General features: G+C 46.8%; 1 protein-coding gene across 1 annotated transcript in view; it reads right to left on the bottom strand.

The window, feature by feature from the left end:
* The window catches only part of LOC135548893 (calpain-5-like), a 67,792-nt gene that overhangs the window by 30,381 nt on the left and 14,679 nt on the right, over positions 1–22,732 (bottom strand). The window contains 2 exon segments of the mRNA XM_064978962.1: positions 926–1,057; positions 20,150–20,322. Coding sequence (XP_064835034.1) covers positions 926–1,057; positions 20,150–20,314 — 297 coding nt within the window. The 5' untranslated portion in view covers positions 20,315–20,322.

Below are 22,732 nucleotides of genomic sequence, written 5' to 3'. Positions count from 1 at the left end.
GGGATCCAATCATAAAATTAGGAGTACTGTGGTGCAAAGCCACATACATCCAGTAGCTGCCTGGAGCTTTACAGTGCAGAATGTTTTTCAAATCAATCAAACTCATCATGGTATATTATTGGGGGGGGTCATGACCCCCCCTGTCTATGTCCACCGTCAAGTTGTGTCTAACTCAAGTAGCCTACAAATCAATTTACTGTTTTGTCACATACCAACTTTCTCTTTCAAAAGAATAAGAGGGCGATATTGTGCCAATTAATTCATAAAATGCCAAATACATCAGTTAATTAAATATCTGCATAGACTACAATTCATGGTTCTCATTGATACGCATCATTAATTTGGCTTTCTCAGAACTGTAGGCCATTAAGCCAATATTAGGCTTTCCCTAGACAAGCTGAAACATCTTTACACTAAGAACATGACATTTTGAAATATAATAATTTTCTTCGTTCGGTAAAACTAATCCCGTCCGAATGGTCCACTGGAAAAAACGAACATGCTGGGATGATAATTACATAACTGACCTATAGTAATACCAGTCCTGAACTAATGGGGCTTTAGACCTACAACATGGTACACACATCCAGTAACGTGACGCTAGACATTCATTCTCTCAAAACAACGGCCGGGAAAAGTCTGCTGTGATACTGAAACACCAGACTGAGTTCTGTGGCAGCACTGAGTTCTAAGCTTGAAGGACGCCACAAAGGACCTTCAACTCTACTGAGAGTGTTAGAGATAGGTGTTGATTTATCCTAATGATGCTTCTGGTGAGAGGAGCTTTCCCCTGTTTATCCCTTCACCACCAGGTAATGGGGCCTAATGGGTATTGTGTGTGTGTGTGTGTTATAGTTAAGAGTGTGCATCTCTTGTTAAAGATCACATGTCACACACGACCCTCCCCACCCACAGACACACTTACTTTAGACCACAGGGACTCTCTGGAGGCCAGGCTGGAGCACGCTGCCACAAACCAGCAGTTTCCCAGCTGGCCCTGGTGCAGGTCGTGCGCACTGATCCCATCCACAAACAGGTGAGGGTCCTCAGAGAGCTCCTACACAGAGAAAAGGAGGGAGAGTGAGAGAGAAGGAAGAAGGGGGAGGCAGAGGAGAGGGAAAGGGAGGGAGGGAGAGTTAGAAAGGTTACAAGGCCTATCAACCCCAAAAAGATGTGAGGTTCGTCAGTGCGAAAGGGAAGAACGGAAAAAAGGGATTGTTAGACAGGTGAAGATGAAGAAAAAGAGTGAGAGCGTGAGAAAGAGAGAGTCAGTGAGAGAAGGAGAAAAAAAGAGGGAATGATATATAAGAGAGAGAAATATGGATAGATGGAGAGAAAAAGGGAGAGGGAAAAAAAGAGAAAGGGAGGGTGGAAAGAAAGATAGAAGACAGATGGATGGAGTGAGTTGCCAGGCCAGGCATGGCCGGGACTCTTTAATTATGGCTCCTAATCGATGGGAATTTAGATGAGGCTCTGCAAAACACTCCACTTCTATCCATCACACACACACACACACACAACATGTCTCTACTGACAGACACGAGAGAGAGAGAAAGCAAGAGCGAGAGCGAGAGAGAAAGAGCAAGAGAGAGAGAGAAAAAGAGAGAGAGAAAGAGAGACAGAGAGAGAGAGAGAGAGAGAAAGAGAGCAAGAGAAAGAGAGCAAGAGAGCAAGAGAGAGAAAGAGAGAGACAGAGCAAGAGAGAGAAAAAAGAGAGAGAAAAGAGCAAGAGAGCAAGAGAGAGAAAGAGAGAGACAGAGCAAGAGAGAGAGAAAAAGAGAGCAAGAGAAAGAGAAAGAGAGACAGAGAGAAAGAGAGCAAGAGAAAGAGAGCAAGAGAAAGAGAGCAAGAGAAAGAGAGCAAGAGAGAAAGAGAAAGAGAGCAGAGAGAGAGAGCCCCCGACCCTGATAAGTCTGTCTCGGGTCTGAGAGGTGTGGTGGTGAATTATGTGACGACACAAGAGGATCTACAGGGTCACGGATTTATCTGGGCCGCGCTAACCTGAGCCCCACCAGAACAACCTCACACCAGACAGCACTAAAACTACCCCACATAGAGCTACAACTACCCCAGACCTACAACACAGAGACAGGCAGCACTCAAACTAACCCAAGGTTCTGGTTAGCTGTGATAACAGTTGCATGGTTGAAGAGCAGACCCTTAAGCCATATTAACTAGAAAATACTGTAGCTTTCTTCATTTGGGTCCTGGAATACAGGCAAATACAGGAGTGGGCTCAAGCAGAGAAGACTTGAGTATTGACATGCAGGCTACAAATACAGGAGTACAGGAGTGGGCAGAGAAGACAAATAACATGCAGGCTACTAATACAGGGCAAGCAGAAAGACTTGAGTATTGACATGCAGGCTACTAATACAGGAGTGGGCTCAAGCAGAGAGACTTGAGTATTGACATGCAGGCTACCAATACAGGAGTGGGCAGAGAAGACTTGAGTATTGACATGCAGGCTACAAATACAGGAGAGGGCTCAAGCAGAGAAGACTTGAGTATTGACATGCAGGCTACTAATACAGGAGTGGGCTCAAGCAGAGAAGAGTATTGACATGCAGGCTACTAATACAGGAGAGGGCTCAAGCAGAGAAGACTTGAGTATTGACATGCAGGCTACAAATACAGGAGTGGGCTCAAGCAGAGAAGACTTGAGTATTGACATGCAGGCTACACATACAGGAGTGGGCAGAGAAGACTTGAGTATTGACATGCAGGCTACTAACACAGGAGTGGGCTCAAGCAGAGAAGAGTATTGACATGCAGGCTACTAACACAGGAGTGGGCTCAAGCAGAGAAGAGTATTGACATGCAGGCTACTAATACAGGAGTGGGTTCAAGCAGAGAAGAGTATTGACTTGCAGGCTACTAACACAGGAGTGGGCTCAAGCAGAGAAGAGTATTGACATGCAGGCTACTAATACAGGAGTGGGCTCAAGCAGAGAAGAGTATTGACTTGCAGGCTACACATACAGGAGTGGGTTCAAGCAGAGAAGAGTATTGACATGCAGGCTACACATACAGGAGTGGGTTCAAGCAGAAAGAGTATTGACATGCAGGCTACTAATACAGGAGTGGGCTCAAGCAGAGAAGAGTATTGACTTGCAGGCTACACATACAGGAGTGGGCAGAGAAGCAGAGAAGAGTATTGACTTGCAGGCTACACATACAGGAGTGGGTTCAAGCAGAGAAGAGTATTGACATGCAGGCTACTAATACAGGGAGTGGGCTCAAGCAGAAAGAGTATTGACTTGCAGGCTACACATACAGGAGTGGGTTCAAGCAGAAAGTATTGACATGCAGGCTACTAATACAGGAGTGGGCTCAAGCAGAGAAGTGTATTGACTTGCCCCCTACACATACAGGAGTGGGTTCAAGCAGAGAAGAGTATTGACATGCAGGCTACACATACAGGAGTGGGTTCAAGCAGAGCAAATATTGACATGCAGGCTACTAATACAGGAGTGGGCTCAAGCAGAGAAGAGTATTGACTTGCAGGCTACACATACAGGAGTGGGCAGAGAAGCAGAGAAGAGTATTGACTTGCAGGCTACACATACAGGAGTGGGTTCAAGCAGAAAGAGTATTGACATGCAGGCTACTAATACAGGAGTGGGCTCAAGCAGAGAAGTATTGACTTGCAGGCTAACATACAGGAGTGGGCTCAAGCAGAATATTGACTTGCAGGCTACATACAGGAGTGGGTTCAAGCAGACTAAGTATTGACATGCAGGCTACTAATACAGGAGTGGGCTCAAGCAGAGAAGAGTATTGACTTGCAGGCTACACATACAGGAGTGGGTTCAAGCAGAAAGAGTATTGACATGCAGGCTACACATACAGGAGTGGGTTCAAGCAGAGAAGTCATTGATCTGCAGGCTACACATACAGGAGTGGGCTCAAGCAGAGAAGAGTATTGACTTGCAGGCTACACATACAGGATTTCAAGCAGATAAGAGTATTGACATGCAGGCTACTAATACAGGAGTGGGCTCAAGCAGAAAAAATATTGACAAATGCAGGCTACACATACAGGAGTGGGTTCAAGCAGAGAAGAGTATTGACTTGCAGGCTACACATACAGGAGTGGGCAGAGAAGCAGAGAAGAGTATTGACTTTTGGCTACACATACAGGAGTGGGCAGAGAAGCAGAATTATTGACTTGCAGGCTACACATACAGGAGTGGACACAAGCAGAAAGACTTGAGTATTGACTTGCAGGCTACACATACAGGAGTGGGTTCAAGCAGAGAAGAGTATTGACATGCAGGCTACTAATACAGGATCAAGCAGAGAAGAGTATTGACTTGCAGGCTACACATACAGGAGTGGGTTCAAGCAAAAGAGTATTGACATGCAGGCTACACATACAGGAGTGGGTTCAAGCAGAGAAGAGTATTGACTTGCAGGCTACACATACAGGAGTGGGCTCAAGCAGAGAAGAGTATTGACTTGCAGGCTACACATACAGGAGTGGGTTCAAGCAGAGAAGAGTATTGACATGCAGGCTACTAATACAGGAGTGGGCTCAAGCAGAGAAGAGTATTGACTTGCAGGCTACACATACAGGAGTGGGTTCAAGCAGAGAAGAGTATTGACTTGCAGGCTACACATACAGGAGTGGGCAGAGAAGCAGAAAGAGTATTGACTTGCAGGCTACACATACAGGAGTGGGCAGAGAAGCAGAAAGAGTATTGACTTGCAGGCTACACATACAGGAGTGGACACAAGCAGAGAAGACTTGAATTGACATGCAGGCTACACATACAGGAGTGGGTTCAAGCAGAGAAGAGTATTGACTTGCAGGCTACACATACAGGAGTGGGCAGAGAAGCAGAGAAGAGTATTGACTTGCAGGCTACACATACAGGAGTGGGCAGAGAAGCAGAGAAGAGTATTGACTTGCAGGCTACACATACAGGAGTGGACACAAGCAGAGAAGACTTGAGTATTGACATGCAGGCTACACATACAGGAGTGGGTTCAAGCAGAGAAGAGTATTGACTTGCAGGCTACACATACAGGAGTGGGCTCAAGCAGAGAAGAGTATTGACTTGCAGGCTACACATACAGGAGTGGGTTCAAGCAGAGAAGAGTATTGACATGCAGGCTACTAATACAGGAGTGGGCTCAAGCAGAGAAGAGTATTGACTTGCAGGCTACACATACAGGAGTGGGTTCAAGCAGAGAAGAGTATTGACTTGCAGGCTACACATACAGGAGTGGGCAGAGAAGCAGAGAAGAGTATTGACTTGCAGGCTACACATACAGGAGTGGGCAGAGAAGCAGAGAAGAGTATTGACTTGCAGGCTACACATACAGGAGTGGACACAAGCAGAGAAGACTTGAGTATTGACTTGCAGGCTACACATACAGGAGTGGGTTCAAGCAGAGAAGAGTATTGACATGCAGGCTACTAATACAGGAGTGGGCTCAAGCAGAGAAGAGTATTGACTTGCAGGCTACACATACAGGAGTGGGTTCAAGCAGAGAAGAGTATTGACATGCAGGCTACACATACAGGAGTGGGTTCAAGCAGAGAAGAGTATTGACTTGCAGGCTACACATACAGGAGTGGGCTCAAGCAGAGAAGAGTATTGACTTGCAGGCTACACATACAGGAGTGGGTTCAAGCAGAAGAGTATTGACATGCAGGCTACTAATACAGGAGTGGGCTCAAGCAGAGAAGAGTATTGACTTGCAGGCTACACATACAGGAGTGGGTTCAAGCAGAAAGAGTATTGACTTGCAGGCTACACATACAGGAGTGGGCAGAGAAGCAGAGAAGAGTATTGACTTGCAGGCTACACATACAGGAGTGGGCAGAGAAGCAGAGAAGAGTATTGACTTGCAGGCTACACATACAGGAGTGGACACAAGCAGAGAAGACTTGAGTATTGACATGCAGGCTACACATACAGGAGTGGGTTCAAGCAGAGAAGAGTATTGACTTGCAGGCTACACATACAGGAGTGGGCAGAGAAGCAGAGAAGAGTATTGACTTGCAGGCTACACATACAGGAGTGGGCAGAGAAGCAGAGAAGAGTATTGACTTGCAGGCTACACATACAGGAGTGGACACAAGCAGAGAAGACTTGAGTATTGACATGCAGGCTACACATACAGGAGTGGGTTCAAGCAGAAAGAGTATTGACTTGCAGGCTACACATACAGGAGTGGACACAAGCAGAGAAGACTTGAGTATTGACATGCAGGCTACACATACAGGAGTGGGTTCAAGCAGAGAAGAGTATTGACATGCAGGCTACTAATACAGGAGTGGGTTCAAGCAGAGAAGAGTATTGACTTGCAGGCTACACATACAGGAGTGGGTTCAAGCAGAAGAGTATTGACATGCAGGCTACACATACAGGAGTGGGTTCAAGCAGAGAAGAGTATTGACTTGCAGGCTACACATACAGGAGTGGGCTCAAGCAGAGAAGAGTATTGACTTGCAGGCTACACATACAGGAGTGGGTTCAAGCAGAGAAGAGTATTGACATGCAGGCTACTAATACAGGAGTGGGCTCAAGCAGAGAAGAGTATTGACTTGCAGGCTACACATACAGGAGTGGGTTCAAGCAGAGAAGAGTATTGACTTGCAGGCTACACATACAGGAGTGGGCAGAGAAGCAGAGAAGAGTATTGACTTGCAGGCTACACATACAGGAGTGGGCAGAGAAGCAGAGAAGAGTATTGACTTGCAGGCTACACATACAGGAGTGGACACAAGCAGAGAAGACTTGAGTATTGACATGCAGGCTACACATACAGGAGTGGGTTCAAGCAGAGAAGAGTATTGACTTGCAGGCTACACATACAGGAGTGGGCAGAGAAGCAGAAAGAGTATTGACTTGCAGGCTACACATACAGGAGTGGGCAGAGAAGCAGAGAAGAGTATTGACTTGCAGGCTACACATACAGGAGTGGACACAAGCAGAGAAGACTTGAGTATTGACATGCAGGCTACACATACAGGAGTGGGTTCAAGCAGAGAAGAGTATTGACTTGCAGGCTACACATACAGGAGTGGACACAAGCAGAGAAGACTTGAGTATTGACATGCAGGCTACACATACAGGTGGGTTCAAGCAGAGAAGAGTATTGACTTGCAGGCTACACATACAGGAGTGGACACAAGCAGAGAAGACTTGATATTGACATGCAGGCTACACATACAGGAGTGGGTTCAAGCAGAAAGAGTATTGACATGCAGGCTACACATACAGGAGTGGGTTCAAGCAGAGAAGAGTATTGACATGCAGGCTACACATACAGGAGTGGACACAAGCAGAGAAGACTTGAGTATTGACATGCAGGCTACACATACAGGAGTGGGTTCAAGCAGAGAAGAGTATTGACTTGCAGGCTACACATACAGGAGTGGACACAAGCAGAGAGACTTGAGTATTGACATGCAGGCTACACATACAGGAGTGGGTTCAAGCAGAGAAGAGTATTGACATGCAGGCTACACATACAGGAGTGGGTTCAAGCAGAGAAAGAGTATTGACATGCAGGCTACACATACAGGAGTGGGTTCAAGCAGAAGAGTATTGACATGCAGGCTACACATACAGGAGTGGACACAAGCAGAAAGACTTGAGTATTGACATGCAGGCTACACATACAGGAGTGGGTTCAAGCAGAGAAGAGTATTGACTTGCAGGCTACACATACAGGAGTGGACACAAGCAGAGAAGACTTGAGTATTGACATGCAGGCTACACATACAGGAGTGGGTTCAAGCAGAAAGAGTATTGACTTGCAGGCTACACATACAGGAGTGGGTTCAAGCAGAAAGAGTATTGACATGCAGGCTACACATACAGGAGTGGGTTCAAGCAGAGAAGAGTATTGACATGCAGGCTACACATACAGGAGTGGACACAAGCAGAAGACTTGAGTATTGACATGCAGGCTACACATACAGGAGTGGGTTCAAGCAGAGAAGAGTATTGACTTGCAGGCTACACATACAGGAGTGGGTTCAAGCAGAGAAGAGTATTGACATGCAGGCTACACATACAGGAGTGGGTTCAAGCAGAGAAGAGTATTGACATGCAGGCTACACATACAGGAGTGGACACAAGCAGAAAGACTTGAGTATTGACATGCAGGCTACACATACAGGAGTGGGTTCAAGCAGAGAAGAGTATTGACTTGCAGGCTACACATACAGGAGTGGACACAAGCAGAGAAGACTTGAGTATTGACATGCAGGCTACACATACAGGAGTGGGTTCAAGCAGAGAAGAGTATTGACTTGCAGGCTACACATACAGGAGTGGGTTCAAGCAGAGAAGAAATTCATTACAGGATCCCAATAAGGATCTGCAGTCAATAGTAATAGGTGGGAGACTGCATGAATGATATCTTTGAGTCTACGTCCAAAATGGTACCCTATTCCCTATATAGTGCACTACTTTTGACCAGGGCACAGAGCTCTCATCTGCCTTAGTGCACTATATAGGGGACAGGGAGCCTTTCAGACACACCCCGAGTCTATGTGGACAGTGATAAGTGTGACGTGCGTGTGTGTTATTATCTACCTCGCCCTTCGGGGCGGCGGGGGCATGTGGTTTCTCACCCACCAGGTGTGAGGCAATTGTTATTTTCAGCCAGTGTGTGTGTGTGTGTGTGTGTGTGTGTGTGTGTGTGGACTTTCCCCACCAACAATGTGCGAACAGATCCCTGGTGCCGTGCTTAGTTAGATTGCACACAGGTGGATTTTATTCTCCATCTCCTAGCATCTCTTTCTCCCCCCCGACCCTCCTCCTCCCCCCGACCCTCCTCCTCCCTCTCGCCCCCTCCCTCCCGCTCTCCTGTGGGGTGCGATAATGAAAGCAGGAAATAGATCAATGTCTGATCGTAGAGCAACAGTGATGTCATCACTGGCTTCTCTGACTAATAGACCTGTCCACAGCCCACTGATAGATCGCCAGGGAGGTGACTGCCTCACCTGGGGGGGGGGGGGGACTAAAGTTACCACATAAACAGTCATACCTGACATCACTATGACAATGTGCTAGCAATGTTATTCTGAGTATCCCAAATTGAATAATATTGTAATAATTATTAAATGGCCAATTCCAGAGTTATGGATGTTACATTAGCAAAATCACATTTGCCCAAACTTTAATGTGCTTCTACACCTGCATTTCTTGCTGTTTGGGGTTTTAGGCCGGGTTTCTGTACAGCACTTTGAGATATCAGCTGATGTACGAAGGGCTATATAAATATATTTGATTTGATTAATGTCTCACAGACTGGACAAACAAAATAGATATAACACCTTTGATGCTGGTGTCTATAGCACCCCTTGGGGGAGCAGATACCCAAAAATGCAGACTCCTAAATATTGGCATATTGGAGAAATAAGGCAAATGAAAAGCGTTATGATGTTACATGAAATGGACAAGCTTTTTGGGGAGACTGAACATACAGTGGCTAGTGAAAGGATTCACCCCCCTTGGCATTTGTCCTATTTTGTTGCCTTATAACCTGGAATTAAAAATATATTTTTTTGGGGGGGGGTGTATCATTTGATTTACACCACATGACTATACAATATGCCTTCCACTTTGAAGATGCAAAATATTTGTTTTATTGTGAAACAAAGAATAAGACAAAGAAAACAGAAACCTATAAAGTCAATACTTTGTAGATCCACCTTTAGCAGCAATTACAGCTGCAAGTCTCTTGGGGTATGTCTCTATAAGCTTGGCACATCTAGCCACTGGGATTTTGCCCGTTCTTCAAGGTAGAACTACTCCAGCTCCTTCAAGTTGGATGGGTTCCGCTGGTGTACAGCAATCTTTAAGTCATATCACAGATTCTCAATTAGATTGAGGTCTGGGCTTTGACTAGGCCATTCTAAGACATTTAAATGTTTCCTCATAAACCAGTTGAGTGTTGGTTTAGCAGTATGTTTAGGGTCATTGTCCTGCTGGAAGGTGAACCTCTGTCTCAAATCTCTGGAAGACTGAAACAGGTTTCCCTCAAGAATTTCCCTGTGTTTAGCGCCATCCATCATTCCTTCAATTCTGACCAGTTATCCCACCCCTGCTGATAAAAAACATTCCCATGGCATGATGCTGCCACCACCATGCTTCATTGTGGGGATGGTGTGCTCAGGATGATGTGAGGTGTTGGGTTTGCGCCAGGCATAGCGTTTTCCTTAATGGACAAAAAGCTCAATTTTATTCTCATCTGACCAGAGTACCTTCTTCCATATGTTTGGGGAGTCTCCCACATGCCTTTTGGCAAACACCAAACATGTTTGCTTATTTTTTCTTTAAGCAATGGCTTTTTTCTGGCCACTCTTCCATAAAGCCCAGCTCTGTGGAGTGTGTGGCTTAAAGTGGTCCTATGGACAGATACTCCAATCTCCACTGTGGAGCTTTGCAGCTCCTTCAGGGTTCTCTTTGGTCTACCAGACATTAGGAGCACTTTCCTAATATTACGACATGAGGCCGTGCAGTATCATGCTCAAAACATGAGGTGATCGCGGCAGATGAATGGCACAACAATGGGCCTCAGGATCTCGTCACGCTATTGCTGTGCGTTCAAATTGCCATCGATAAAATGCAATTGTGTTCATTGTCTGTAGCTTATGCCTGCCCATACCATAACCCCACCCCACCATGGGGCTCTGTTCACAACGTTGACATCAGCAAACCGCTCACCCACACTACTCCATTGTTAGACCAGTTGGACGTACTGCCACATTCTCTACAACGTTGGAGGCGGCTTATGGTAAAGAAATGAACATTAAATTATTTTGCATCAGGTGGACTAGGATGTAAACAAATTTGTACACAACATGAGAGAAATATGCTCTTTGTGTGTATTGAAAATGTCTCAGCTCTTTTTATTTCAGCTCATGAAACCAACACTTTACATGTTGCGTTTATATTTTCTGTTCAGTATAGTACCGCCATATGACAAATGCATTTCATATTTTCCAAGAGAATCTTAACGAGAGCACCTCGTTTTCCAGACAATTGCACCAGTAAAGGTCTGAAGAATACATCTCAAAGCAAGCACACACAATATGGATCCGTTATGGATGTTACACCATAACGCTGAAACGGTGAGAAACCAATTACAGACCATAGAAAACCTTGATGAAAGTTACAGAGAACGTTTCAAGATGATCCGATGTAACGTGTTACAAACAGGTTTCATAACAAAACGTTACGGATGTTCCATTGCCTGTACCAGTCACCCCCATCTTTACAAGACTGTTATCAATACAGCTCAATATACAACACAATACAGCTCAATACCGCTGGACTGAAATGGGTTTAGACGAGGTCGTAAATACAGTTCAACGTCGACTCTGAAGTGTCGGCTGGTGGTGAGAGATGGATGGAGAAATGGACTGAAGATGAGAAAGACAGAATGTTTGTGAACAAAAAGTGTGCGTGAATTGCATGCACGTGTGCATCTGTGTCCACACACACCCAAGGTCTGCTGATGCAGATGAAAGCAGGTTGCTGCAAAAGCCAACTTTTCATCAGCGGAGAAGAGAACCCCACCACTGCACTGCCACTGCAGAGTCCCCTGGAGACCTCTCCACCATCCCTCTCTCCTGTTACTCAAAGGCCACTATGAGAACCCCACCACTGCACTGCCACTGCAGGGTCCCCTGGAGACCTCTCCACCATCCCTCTCTCCTGTTACTCAAAGGCCACTATGAGAACCCCACCACTGCACTGCCACTGCAGAGTCCCCTGGAGACCTCTCCACCATCCCTCTCTCCTGTTGCTCAAAGGCCACTATGAGAACCCCACCACTGCAGAGTCCCCTGGAGACCTCTCCACCATCCCTCTCTCCCGTTACTCAAAGGCCACTATGAGAACCCCACCACTGCAGAGTCCCCTGGAGACCTCTCCACCATCCCTCTCTCCTGTTACTCAAAGGCCACTATGAGAACCCCACCACTGCACTGCCACTGCAGAGTCCCCTGGAGACCTCTCCACCATCCCTCTCTCCTGTTACTCAAAGGCCACTATGAGAACCCCACCACTGCACTGCCACTGCAGAGTCCCCTGGAGACCTCTCCACCATCCCTCTCTCCTGTTACTCAAAGGCCACTATGAGAACCCCACCACTGCACTGCCACTGCAGAGTCCCCTGGAGACCTCTCCACCATCCCTCTCTCCTGTTACTCAAAGGCCACTATGAGAACCCCACCACTGCACTGCCACTGCAGAGTCCCCTGGAGACCTCTCCACCACCCCTCTCTCCTGTTACTCAAAGGCCACTATGAGAACCCCACCACTGCACTGCCACTGCAGAGTCCCCTGGAGACCTCTCCACCATCCCTCTCTCATGTTACTCAAAGGCCACTATGAGAACCCCACCACTGCACTGCCACTGCAGAGTCCCCTGGAGACCTATCCACCATCCCTCTCTCCTGTTACTCAAAGGCCACTATGAGAACCCCACCACTGCACTGCCACTGCAGAGTCCCCTGGAGACCTCTCCACCATCCCTCTCTCCTGTTACTCAAAGGCCACTATGAGAACCCCACCACTGCAGAGTCCCCTGGAGACCTCTCTACCATCCCTCTCTCCTGTTACTCAAAGGCCACTATGACAACCCCACCACTGCACTGCCACTGCAGAGTCCCCTGGAGACCTCTCCACCATCCCTCTCTCCTGTTACTCAAAGGCCACTATGAGAACCCCACCACTGCAGAGTCCCCTGGAGACCTCTCCACCATCCCTCTCTCCTGTTACTCAAAGGCCACAATGAGAACCCCACCACTCCACTGCACTGCAGAGTCCCCTGGAGACCTCTCCACCATCCCTCTCTCCTGTTACTCAAAGGCCACTATGAGAACCCCACCACTGCACTGCCACTGCAGAGTCCCCTGGAGACCTCTCCACCATCCCTCTCTCCTGTTACTCAATTGTTACTCAAGACCACTATGAGAACCCCACCACTCCACTGCACTGCAGAGTCCCCTGGAGACCTCTCCACCATCCCTCTCTCCTGTTACTCAAAGGCCACTATGAGAACCCCACCACTGCACTGCCACTGCAGAGTCCCCTGGAGACCTCTCCACCATCCCTCTCTCCTGTTACTCAAAGGCCACTAGGAGAACCCCACCACTGCACTGCCACTGCAGAGTCCCCTGAGACCTCTCCACCATCCCTCTCTCCTGTTACTCAAAGGCCACTATGAGAACCCCACCACTGCACTGCCACTGCAGAGTCCCCTGGAGACCTCTCCACCATCCCTCTCTCCTGTTACTCAAAGGCCACTATGAGAACCCCACCACTGCACTGCCACTGCAGAGTCCCCTGGAGACCTCTCCACCATCCCTCTCTCCTGTTACTCAAAGGCCACTATGAGAACCCCACCACTGCACTGCCACTGCAGAGTCCCCTGGAGACCTCTCCACCATCCCTCTCTCCTGTTACTCAAAGGCCACTATGAGAACCCCACCACTGCAGAGTCCCCTGGAGACCTCTCCATCATCCCTCTCTCCTGTTACTCAAAGGCCACTATGAGAACCCCACCACTGCACTGCCACTGCAGAGTCCCCTGGAGACCTCTCCACCATCCCTCTCTCCTGTTACTCAAAGGCCACTATGAGAACCCCACCACTGCACTGCCACTGCAGAGTCCCCTGGAGACCTCTCCACCATCCCTCTCTCCTGTTACTCAAAGGCCACTATGAGAACCCCACCACTGCACTGCCACTGCAGAGTCCCCTGAGACCTCTCCACCATCCCTCTCTCCTGTTACTCAAAGGCCACTATGAGAACCCCACCACTGCACTGCCACTGCAGAGTCCCCTGGAGACCTCTCCACCATCCCTCTCTCCTGTTACTCAAAGGCCAATATGAGAACCCCACCACTGCACTGCCACTGCAGAGTCCCCTGGAGACCTCTCCACCATCCCTCTCTCCTGTTACTCAAAGGCCACTAGGAGAACCCCACCACTGCACTGCAGAGTCCCCTGGAGACCTCTCCACCATCCCTCTCTCCCGTTACTCAAAGGCCACTATGAGAACCCCACCACTGCACTGCCACTGCAGAGTCCCCTGGAGACCTCTCCACCATCCCTCTCTCCTGTTACTCAAAGGCCACTATGAGAACCCCACCACTGCAGAGTCCCCTGGAGACCTCTCCACCATCCCTCTCTCCTGTTACTCAAAGGCCACTAGGAGAACCCCACCACTGCACTGCCACTGCAGAGTCCCCTGGAGACCTCTCCACCATCCCTCTCTCCTGTTACTCAAAGGCCACTATGAGAACCCCACCACTGCAGAGTCCCCTGGAGACCTCTCCACCATCCCTCTCTCCCGTTACTCAAAGGCCACTATGAGAACCCCACCACTGCACTGCAGAGTCCCCTGGAGACCTCTCCACCATCCCTCTCTCCCGTTACTCAAAGGCCACTAGGAGAACCCAAATGGTATGACCACCACTGCACTGCAGAGTCCCCTGGAGACCTCTCCACCATCCCTCTCTCCTGTTACTCAAAGGCCACTATGAGAACCCCACCACTGCACTGCAGAGTCCCCTGGAGACCTCTCCACCATCCCACTCTCCCGTTACTCAAAGGCCACTATTTAGAACCCCACCACTGCACTGCCACTGCAGAGTCCCCTGGAGACCTCTCCACCATCCCTCTCTCCTGTTACTCAAAGGCCACTATGAGAACCCCACCACTGCAGAGTCCCCTGGAGACCTCTCCACCATCCCTCTCTCCCGTTACTCAAAGGCCACTATGAGAACCCCACCACTGCAGAGTCCCCTGGAGACCTCTCCACCATCCCTCTCTCCCGTTACTCAAAGGCCACTATGAGAACCCCACCACTGCAGAGTCCCCTGGAGACCTCTCCACCATCCCTCTCTCCCGTTACTCAAAGGCCACTATGAGAACCCCACCACTGCAGAGTCCCCTGGAGACCTCTCCACCATCCCTCTCTCCCGTTACTCAAAGGCCCTTGTTTAATGAAACCCCACCACTGCAGAGTCCCCTGGAGACCTCTCCACCATCCCTCTCTCCCGTTACTCAAAGGCCACTATTTAGAACCCCACCACTGCAGAGTCCCCTGGAGACCTCTCCACCATCCCTCTCTCCCGTTACTCAAAGGCCACTATGAGAACCCCACCACTGCAGAGTCCCCTGGAGACCTCTCCACCATCCCTCTCTCCCGTTACTCAAAGGCCACTATGAGAACCCCACCACTGCAGAGTCCCCTGGAGACCTCTCCACCATCCCTCTCTCCTGTTACTCAAAGGCCACTATGAGAACCCCACCACTGCAGAGTCCCCTGGAGACCTCTCCACCATCCCTCTCTCCCGTTACTCAAAGGCCACTATGAGAACCCCACCACTGCAGAGTCCCCTGGAGACCTCTCCACCATCCCTCTCTCCTGTTACTCAAAGGCCACTATGGAAGTAATAACCATTAGATGCTCATTTTCTCTACATGTGCTGCCATAGAAATAGAACGAATAGAACTTGCGTCCCCATTCAAGTCGATGACGGGCATAATGGGTGGACTGGCAGCCATTGCGTGTGTACCCATAGGAGCAAAGCAGGAAGTAAAAACAGACCTGTACTACCCATCAACATGGGCTGTGATTTGTTGATTCAACTGACATTACAAAAACTGACATTCAATTGCATTAGCCACCCCAGCTAGCACATTTGGTTCTTTGGAAGCTGTTTAACGTCCATTTGGTTTCCTATTGGTTCAGGGAACGAAACCATACATTTCCTGACCAGCAAAACTGACCTTTCTTTAAACAACATTCTGAGAACAGAAGAGTTTAATGTCACCCGTTCTGGGAACATACATTTGAGGGTTGCAGGGAGCTTCTAAGACCGTTTTACTATGATTCCCTGAAAGCTTTCTGCTAGCTTATTTTGGGTTAAATGTTTTGAATTCCAAGCACAGATAAAACACATGGAAATGTATTTGCTTAGGCATTAATCATGCAAACACATACATTTTTTATTATAAACTGTGTGGTTTAAGCTCTAAATGCTGATTGGCTGACAACTGTATATCAGACTGTATACCAAGGTATGACAAAACATGTATTTTTACTGCTCTAATGACGTTGGTAAATAGTTTATAATAGCAATAGGGCACCTCTGGAGGTTGTGATATGTTGCCAATTTACAACGGTTAAGGGCTGTATGAAGGCACTTCACGTCTGTTCTAAGAACAGCTCTTAGCTGTGGTACATTGGCCATATAGCTCACCCCTGGGGCCTTATTGCTTAATTGTGGCATGGCGTCAGTGGGGTTCGAACCTATCATTTTCTGTTCTCTATCTATGGAATTAGTTCACTGCGCCTCCAGGATGGAGCTAGCATGTTTTTTTTTTAACTCATACAAAGCTGTTCATTTCAGTCTGACCTGGGAACAAACCCCATTTCAAAAGAAAATAAGCACTCATTAAGATCAGGTGTTTAGTGGGCACGGCCAACACACGGTACGTAGACATTTTTAATAACATTCTCTGACCGTTACTACATTCTTGTGGTTTTTAATGGAAATGTTTAACATTGAGAATGGAATGTATTATTTTTTATAAATTACATCCTCAGAACGTTCTCTGAACATTACAAAACAATTTGAGACCATGACTTTAAATAGAACCATGAGGAAACGTAATGCTGATGTACTGAAATTCGCACAGAACATTGTTTAACGTTCTCTGAACAATTTGAGAACATTCCCAATGTCGAGAGCAATGAAGAACGTTCTAAAACATGACAAAATGTTAATTAAATGTAACCATGTTTGAACTTTAAGGAAATGTTCTGTTAAAATAATGACAGTCATGTTTTTTTGTCAAGTTCCTTAAATGTGCTGAGAATGTTTCAAAGCAACTATCCTGCACCATTCCCAGAAAGTTGTTGGAAGGTTGTATGCAAAATAACCATAGGAAGACCACACTCTAACCTAGCTCTAAGAAACATATGGTTCTCAGAACATTATGTGCTAGCTGGAACAGGCTATTTTACAGAGGAGAATGTTCACTTCCAATATTCACTCCCAGTATCTGTTGGGTGGATTGGCCCGGCTGTAAAAAAAATAATTGCCTACTGATCTGTCTGTCTCCCTACAGGGTAAGAAATAAGTGTCAAATAATTTACCTCGTACTGAAGAGCCGTCACTACCTATGTGACCAAATCAGTCGCCGCCCAGCAGCCAGAGTCAAAGCACCAGGCTAGTCGATGACGGTCAGACAAGATCAATAAAACTGCCACAACGATCAGGGAGCGATCAGGGAGCTCATTTAGCCCAGATACGTTTGGCTTGGGAGGACAGCAAAGCGAGCCCAGATACGTTTGGCATGGGAGGACAGCAAAGCGAGCCCAGATACGTTTGGCTTGGGAGGACAGCAAAGCGAGCCCAGATACGTTTGGCTTGGGAGGACAGCAAAGCGAGCCCAGATACGTTTGGCTTGGGAGGACAGCAAAGCGAGCCCAGATACGTTTGGCTTGGGAGGACAGCAAAGCGAGCCCAGATACGTTTGGCATGGGAGGACAGCAAAGCGAGCCCAGATACGTTTGGCATGGGAGGACAGCAAAGCGAGCCCAGATACGTTTGGCTTGGGAGGACAGCAAAGCGAGCCCAGATACGTTTGGCTTGGGAGGACAGCAAAGCGAGCCCAGATACGTTTGGCATGGGAGGACAGCAAAGCGAGCCCAGATACGTTTGGCTTGGGAGGACAGCAAAGCGAGCCCAGATACATTTGGCTTGGGAGGACAGCAAAGCGAGCCCAGATACATTTGGCATGGGAGGACAGCAAAGCGAGCCCAGATACGTTTGGCTTGGGAGGACAGCAAAGCGAGCCCAGATACATTTGGCTTGGGAGGACAGCAAAGCGAGCCCAGATACATTTGGCATGGGAGGACAGCAAAGCGAGCCCAGATACGTTTGGCTTGGGAGGACAGCAAAGCGAGCCCAGATACGTTTGGCTTGGGAGGACAGCAAAGCGAGCCCAGATAAATGGGCTCTGTGTTTTTATTGCTTGTCAGTCATGTCATAGATAAACACAACTAATCTGTGGTCCAGAGTGGATGTAGTAGGGAGAGAAGGCTGAGAGGGATTGCAGTAGAGAGCCGAGAGAGACAGAGAACCAAGAGGGGAGAGAGAGAAGGGAGAGAGAGAGGAGCATTTTATAGAGGCCTCTTATTTATGCCTGCATGCTCCACTGTCTTGACTTGTGGTCATAAACATACCCAAGTGCTGTTTAAAAAACGTAGCACTAAATGCTGTTTGTACTTTAATATATTTTTTTGTGACCATCTTTTTATTTAGTTTTGTCATTTATCAGAGGGGGTGTTTACAGGTACAAAACAATCAAAGACATGCATACAAAGATAACCCATCCCGCCCAGCAACCGAAGAAGCTTATCAGTCACCCTCCCACGCTTCCATCCATCCATCCGAGTCTCCCCATACATCCCCCCAATCCCCCCGCCCTTGCTAGCAGATACCCATAGACTTAGAGGTCATTGCGCTAACGCTAGTTAGCGTTGGCACACGAAACTAACTTCCTTCATACTTGACACCGAGACATAAAAATGGTATCCACGAGTTCCTCTGACTCTTGGGAAGTTCCATCTGACTAATTGCCAAAAATCACGAAGTATCCCTTCAAATACAGATTGTAAACAAACTGAAAAAGTATAAGTTGATGTCAAAGATGTGTACTCTAATAACTCACCTCTTCTCACTGGGGTGGCAGGGTAGCCTAGTGGTTAGAGCGTTGGACTAGTAACCGGAAGGTTGCAAGTTCAAACCCCCGAGCTGACAAGGTACAAATCTGTCGTTCTGCCCCTGAACAGGCAGTTAACCCACTATTTCTAGGCCGTCATTGAAAATAAGAATTTGTTCTTAACTGACTTGCCTAGTTAAATAAAGGTTAAAAAACACTGTTACACATTAAAACCGTGAAATTTCAACTGCTTGAAGTATTGGGGAAGACATATTTCAGACCATTAGCATCTTGCCTTGATACCTGAATACTGAAATACCTCAACTGAAATTGACCCCGGAAAACAAGAAACACAAGAAGCATCAAAACCATCAAAAGAAAAACAACCATAAAAGAGAAAAAAATAATAATGAGGAATGTGTTGACAACAAAGGAAGATTGTGAATGGAACGGCTACTGCCATAGCTAATGGATGCCGTGCAGCACCACACCTCCCATTTCTATCTGCTCAGAGACTCTGGAATAAGCGGCGCTCTGGTCAGGAGGAGGGGGGAAGGGGAGGGATAATTGACTTGGACACTTCCTAACACTTTGTCTGGCAATAGGCACCAGCCATTAGCCGCTACAAGACGGTGCTTGTCTTTAGCATGTGTTGGTTTGGTACCTCTTTTTGGTGTCCTTTAGTAGTGGTTTATTTGCAGCAATTCGACCATGAAAGCCTCGTTGACGCAGTCTACTCTGAACAGTTGATGTTGAGATGTGTCTGTTACTTGAACTCTGAAGCATTTATTTGGGCTGCAGCAGAAGTAACTCTGGGTCTTCTTTTCCTGTGGAGGTCCTCATGAGTGCATATTTCATCATAGCGCTTGGTTTTTGCAACTGCACTTGAAGAAACGTTCAAAGTTCTTGAAATTTTCCGGATTGACTGACCTTCGTGTCTTAAGGTAATGATGGAGTGTCATTTCTCTTTGTTATTTGAGCTGTTCTTGCCATAATATGGACTTGGTCTTTTAACAAATAGGGCTATCTTCTGTATACCCCCTTTCCTTGTCACAACACAACTGATTGGCTCAAACGCATTAAGAAGGAAAGACATTTCACTAATGAACTTTACCAAGACACACCTGTTAATTGAATGCATTCCAGGTGACTACCTCATGAAGCTGGTTGAGAGAATGCCAAGAGTGTGCAAAGCTGTCATTTGTAAATCGGATAGATTTATTGATGGGACAAACAAACAAACGGCTTACATTTCGGCATAAATCGCCTTCATCAAAGCCTTGAGTCCTGTCATCAGATCCTTGAATATGTCCCTTTCCAAATAAACCATGAATGAAATTTTAAAAAGGACATTTCCCCCAAAAAAATATAGGAGTGTAAGAAGTAGTAGTAGTATTAGTATGTGTGATAGCCAGAAAGCTCCCTCACCTGGGGTCTTTTCCAGTGCACGCGTCCAATCCTGTTGCCCTGGTAGAAGAGGGTGTCGTCCAAGGCGGGGAAGTGTGGGTCTTCAAACAGAAGGCCACTGGCAAGGCATTGCCTCTTCAGGGTGGAGTATTGCTGCCCCTCGAAGGCCTTCACTGACGAGAACATCCTACAGCCTGTACGGACCAAACACAAAAAACAGGGGGCTCTGTTAGTGACGTGAACTAACCTCCTACGAACAAGTCTCTGATATCCTTGAAGATTAGCATGTGTCAGTTTTATAAAAATTTACCTTATTTGGGTAGGCTACACTATTGACAAATACTATTGGACAATCAATTCAGAATTGGGTGTTTCTACCAAATGTCTTTGGTTGGAAAAAGTGTATTCAACGTCTACCATTGCTTCAATTTAGCCTCCTATACAGAACTACAGTGCATTTGTAAAGTATTCAGACCCTTCACGTTTTCCACATTTTGTTACGTTATTCTAAAACGGATCAAGTCCTTTTTACCCTTATTATCATAAAGCCTTATTCTAAAACGGATTAAGTCGTTTTTCCCTCCTCATCGATCTACACACAACACCCCATAATGACAAAGCAAAAACAGGTTTTTAGAAATACATGAAAATTAATCAAAAATAGAAAGACCATGTACTCAGCAATTTGTTGAAGCACCTTTGGCAGCAATTACAGCCTTGAGTGTTCTTGGGTATGAAGCTACAAGCTTGGCAAACCTGTATTTGGGGAGTTTCTCCCATTCTTCTCTGCAGATCCTCTCAAACTCTGTCAGGTTGAATGGGGAGCTCTAGGTGGTTCCAAACTACTTCCATTTAAGAATGATGGAGGCCACTGTGTTCTTGGGGACCTTCAATGCTGTAGAAATGTTTTGGTAGCCTTCCCCAGATCTGTGCCTCGACACGATCCGACTTGGTTTTTGCTCTGACATTCACTGTCAACCCTGGGACCTTATATAGACAGCTGTGTGTCTTTCCAAATCATGTCCAATCAATTGGATTTACCACAGGTGGACTCCAAATCAAGTTGTAGAAACATCTAAAGGACGATCAATGGAAATAAGATGCACCTGAACTCAATTTCGAGTCTCATAGTAAAAAGGTCTGAATACTTATGTAAGTAAGGTATTTATGTTTTTTGTTGTCAATAAACTTGCCAAAATGTAAAACAAAAACGTTTCGCTTCGTCATTATGGGGTATTGTTTTTAAGATCCGAATGCAAAGTACATCACAAACGGATTCTCAACCTGGCTGACAGCTGTATATCACAAACCACAAACGGATTCTCAACCTGACTGACAGCTGTACATCACAAACCACAAACTGATTCTCAACCTGGCTGACAGCTGTATATCACAAACCACAAACGGATTCTCAACCTGGCTGACAGCTGTACATCACAAACCACAAACTGATTCTCAACCTGGCTGACAGCTGTACATCACAAACCACAAACTGATTCTCAACCTGGCTGACAGCTGTACATCACAAACCACAAACTGATTCTCAACCTGGCTGACAGCTGTACATCACAAACCACAAACTGATTCTCAACCTGGCTGACAGCTGTATATCACAAACCACAAACTGATTCTCAACCTGGCTGACAGCTGTATATCACAAACCACAAACTGATTCTCAACCTGGCTGACAGCTGTAGATCACAAACCACAAACGGATTCTCAACCTGACTGACAGCTGTATATCACAAACCACAAACGGATTCTCAACCTGGCTGACAGCTGTATATCACAAACCACAAACGGATTCTCAACCTGGCTGACAGCTGTAGATCACAAACCACAAACGGATTCTCAACCTGGCTGACAGCTGTAGATCACAAACCACAAACTGATTCTCAACCTGACTGACAGCTGTACATCACAAACCACAAACTGATTCTCAACCTGGCTGACAGCTGTATATCACAAACCACAAACGGATTCTCAACCTGGCTGACAGCTGTAGATCACAAACCACAAACGGATTCTCAACCTGGCTGACAGCTGTAGATCACAAACCACAAACGGATTCTCAACCTGGCTGACAGCTGTATATCACAAACCACAAACGGATTCTCAACCTGGCTGACAGCTGTAGATCACAAACCACAAACGGATTCTCAACCTGGCTGACAGCTGTATATCACAAACCACAAACGGATTCTCAACCTGGCTGACAGCTGTACATCACAAACCACAAACGGATTCTCAACCTGGCTGACAGCTGTACATCACAAACCACAAACGGATTCTCAACCTGACTGACAGCTGTGCCTCAAGCACCATTGTAAACAGAGTACATAAAAACAGAGCAGAAATATCTTTGCAGCTACAAAAGAATGGTGTTGGGTAGAAAACATTAGCAAATATTAAGTCCTTTGGAGGTCAATTAGGAACAATTAGAAACAAAACTTCAGACAGACAGACAGACAGACAGACAGACAGACAGACAGACACACAGAGCGAGAGAGCCAGACAAACCAATAATTCACTAATGGCACAAACACCCAATTGAGACTGTACGCACAATTCTGCAAAAATATACTTTGTGTACAACGCAAAACC

Source organism: Oncorhynchus masou, chromosome 11, assembly GCF_036934945.1.
Source record: "Oncorhynchus masou masou isolate Uvic2021 chromosome 11, UVic_Omas_1.1, whole genome shotgun sequence".
Taxonomy (NCBI): Eukaryota; Metazoa; Chordata; class Actinopteri; order Salmoniformes; family Salmonidae; genus Oncorhynchus; species Oncorhynchus masou.
This window is presented reverse-complemented; position numbering and strand designations above follow the sequence as displayed.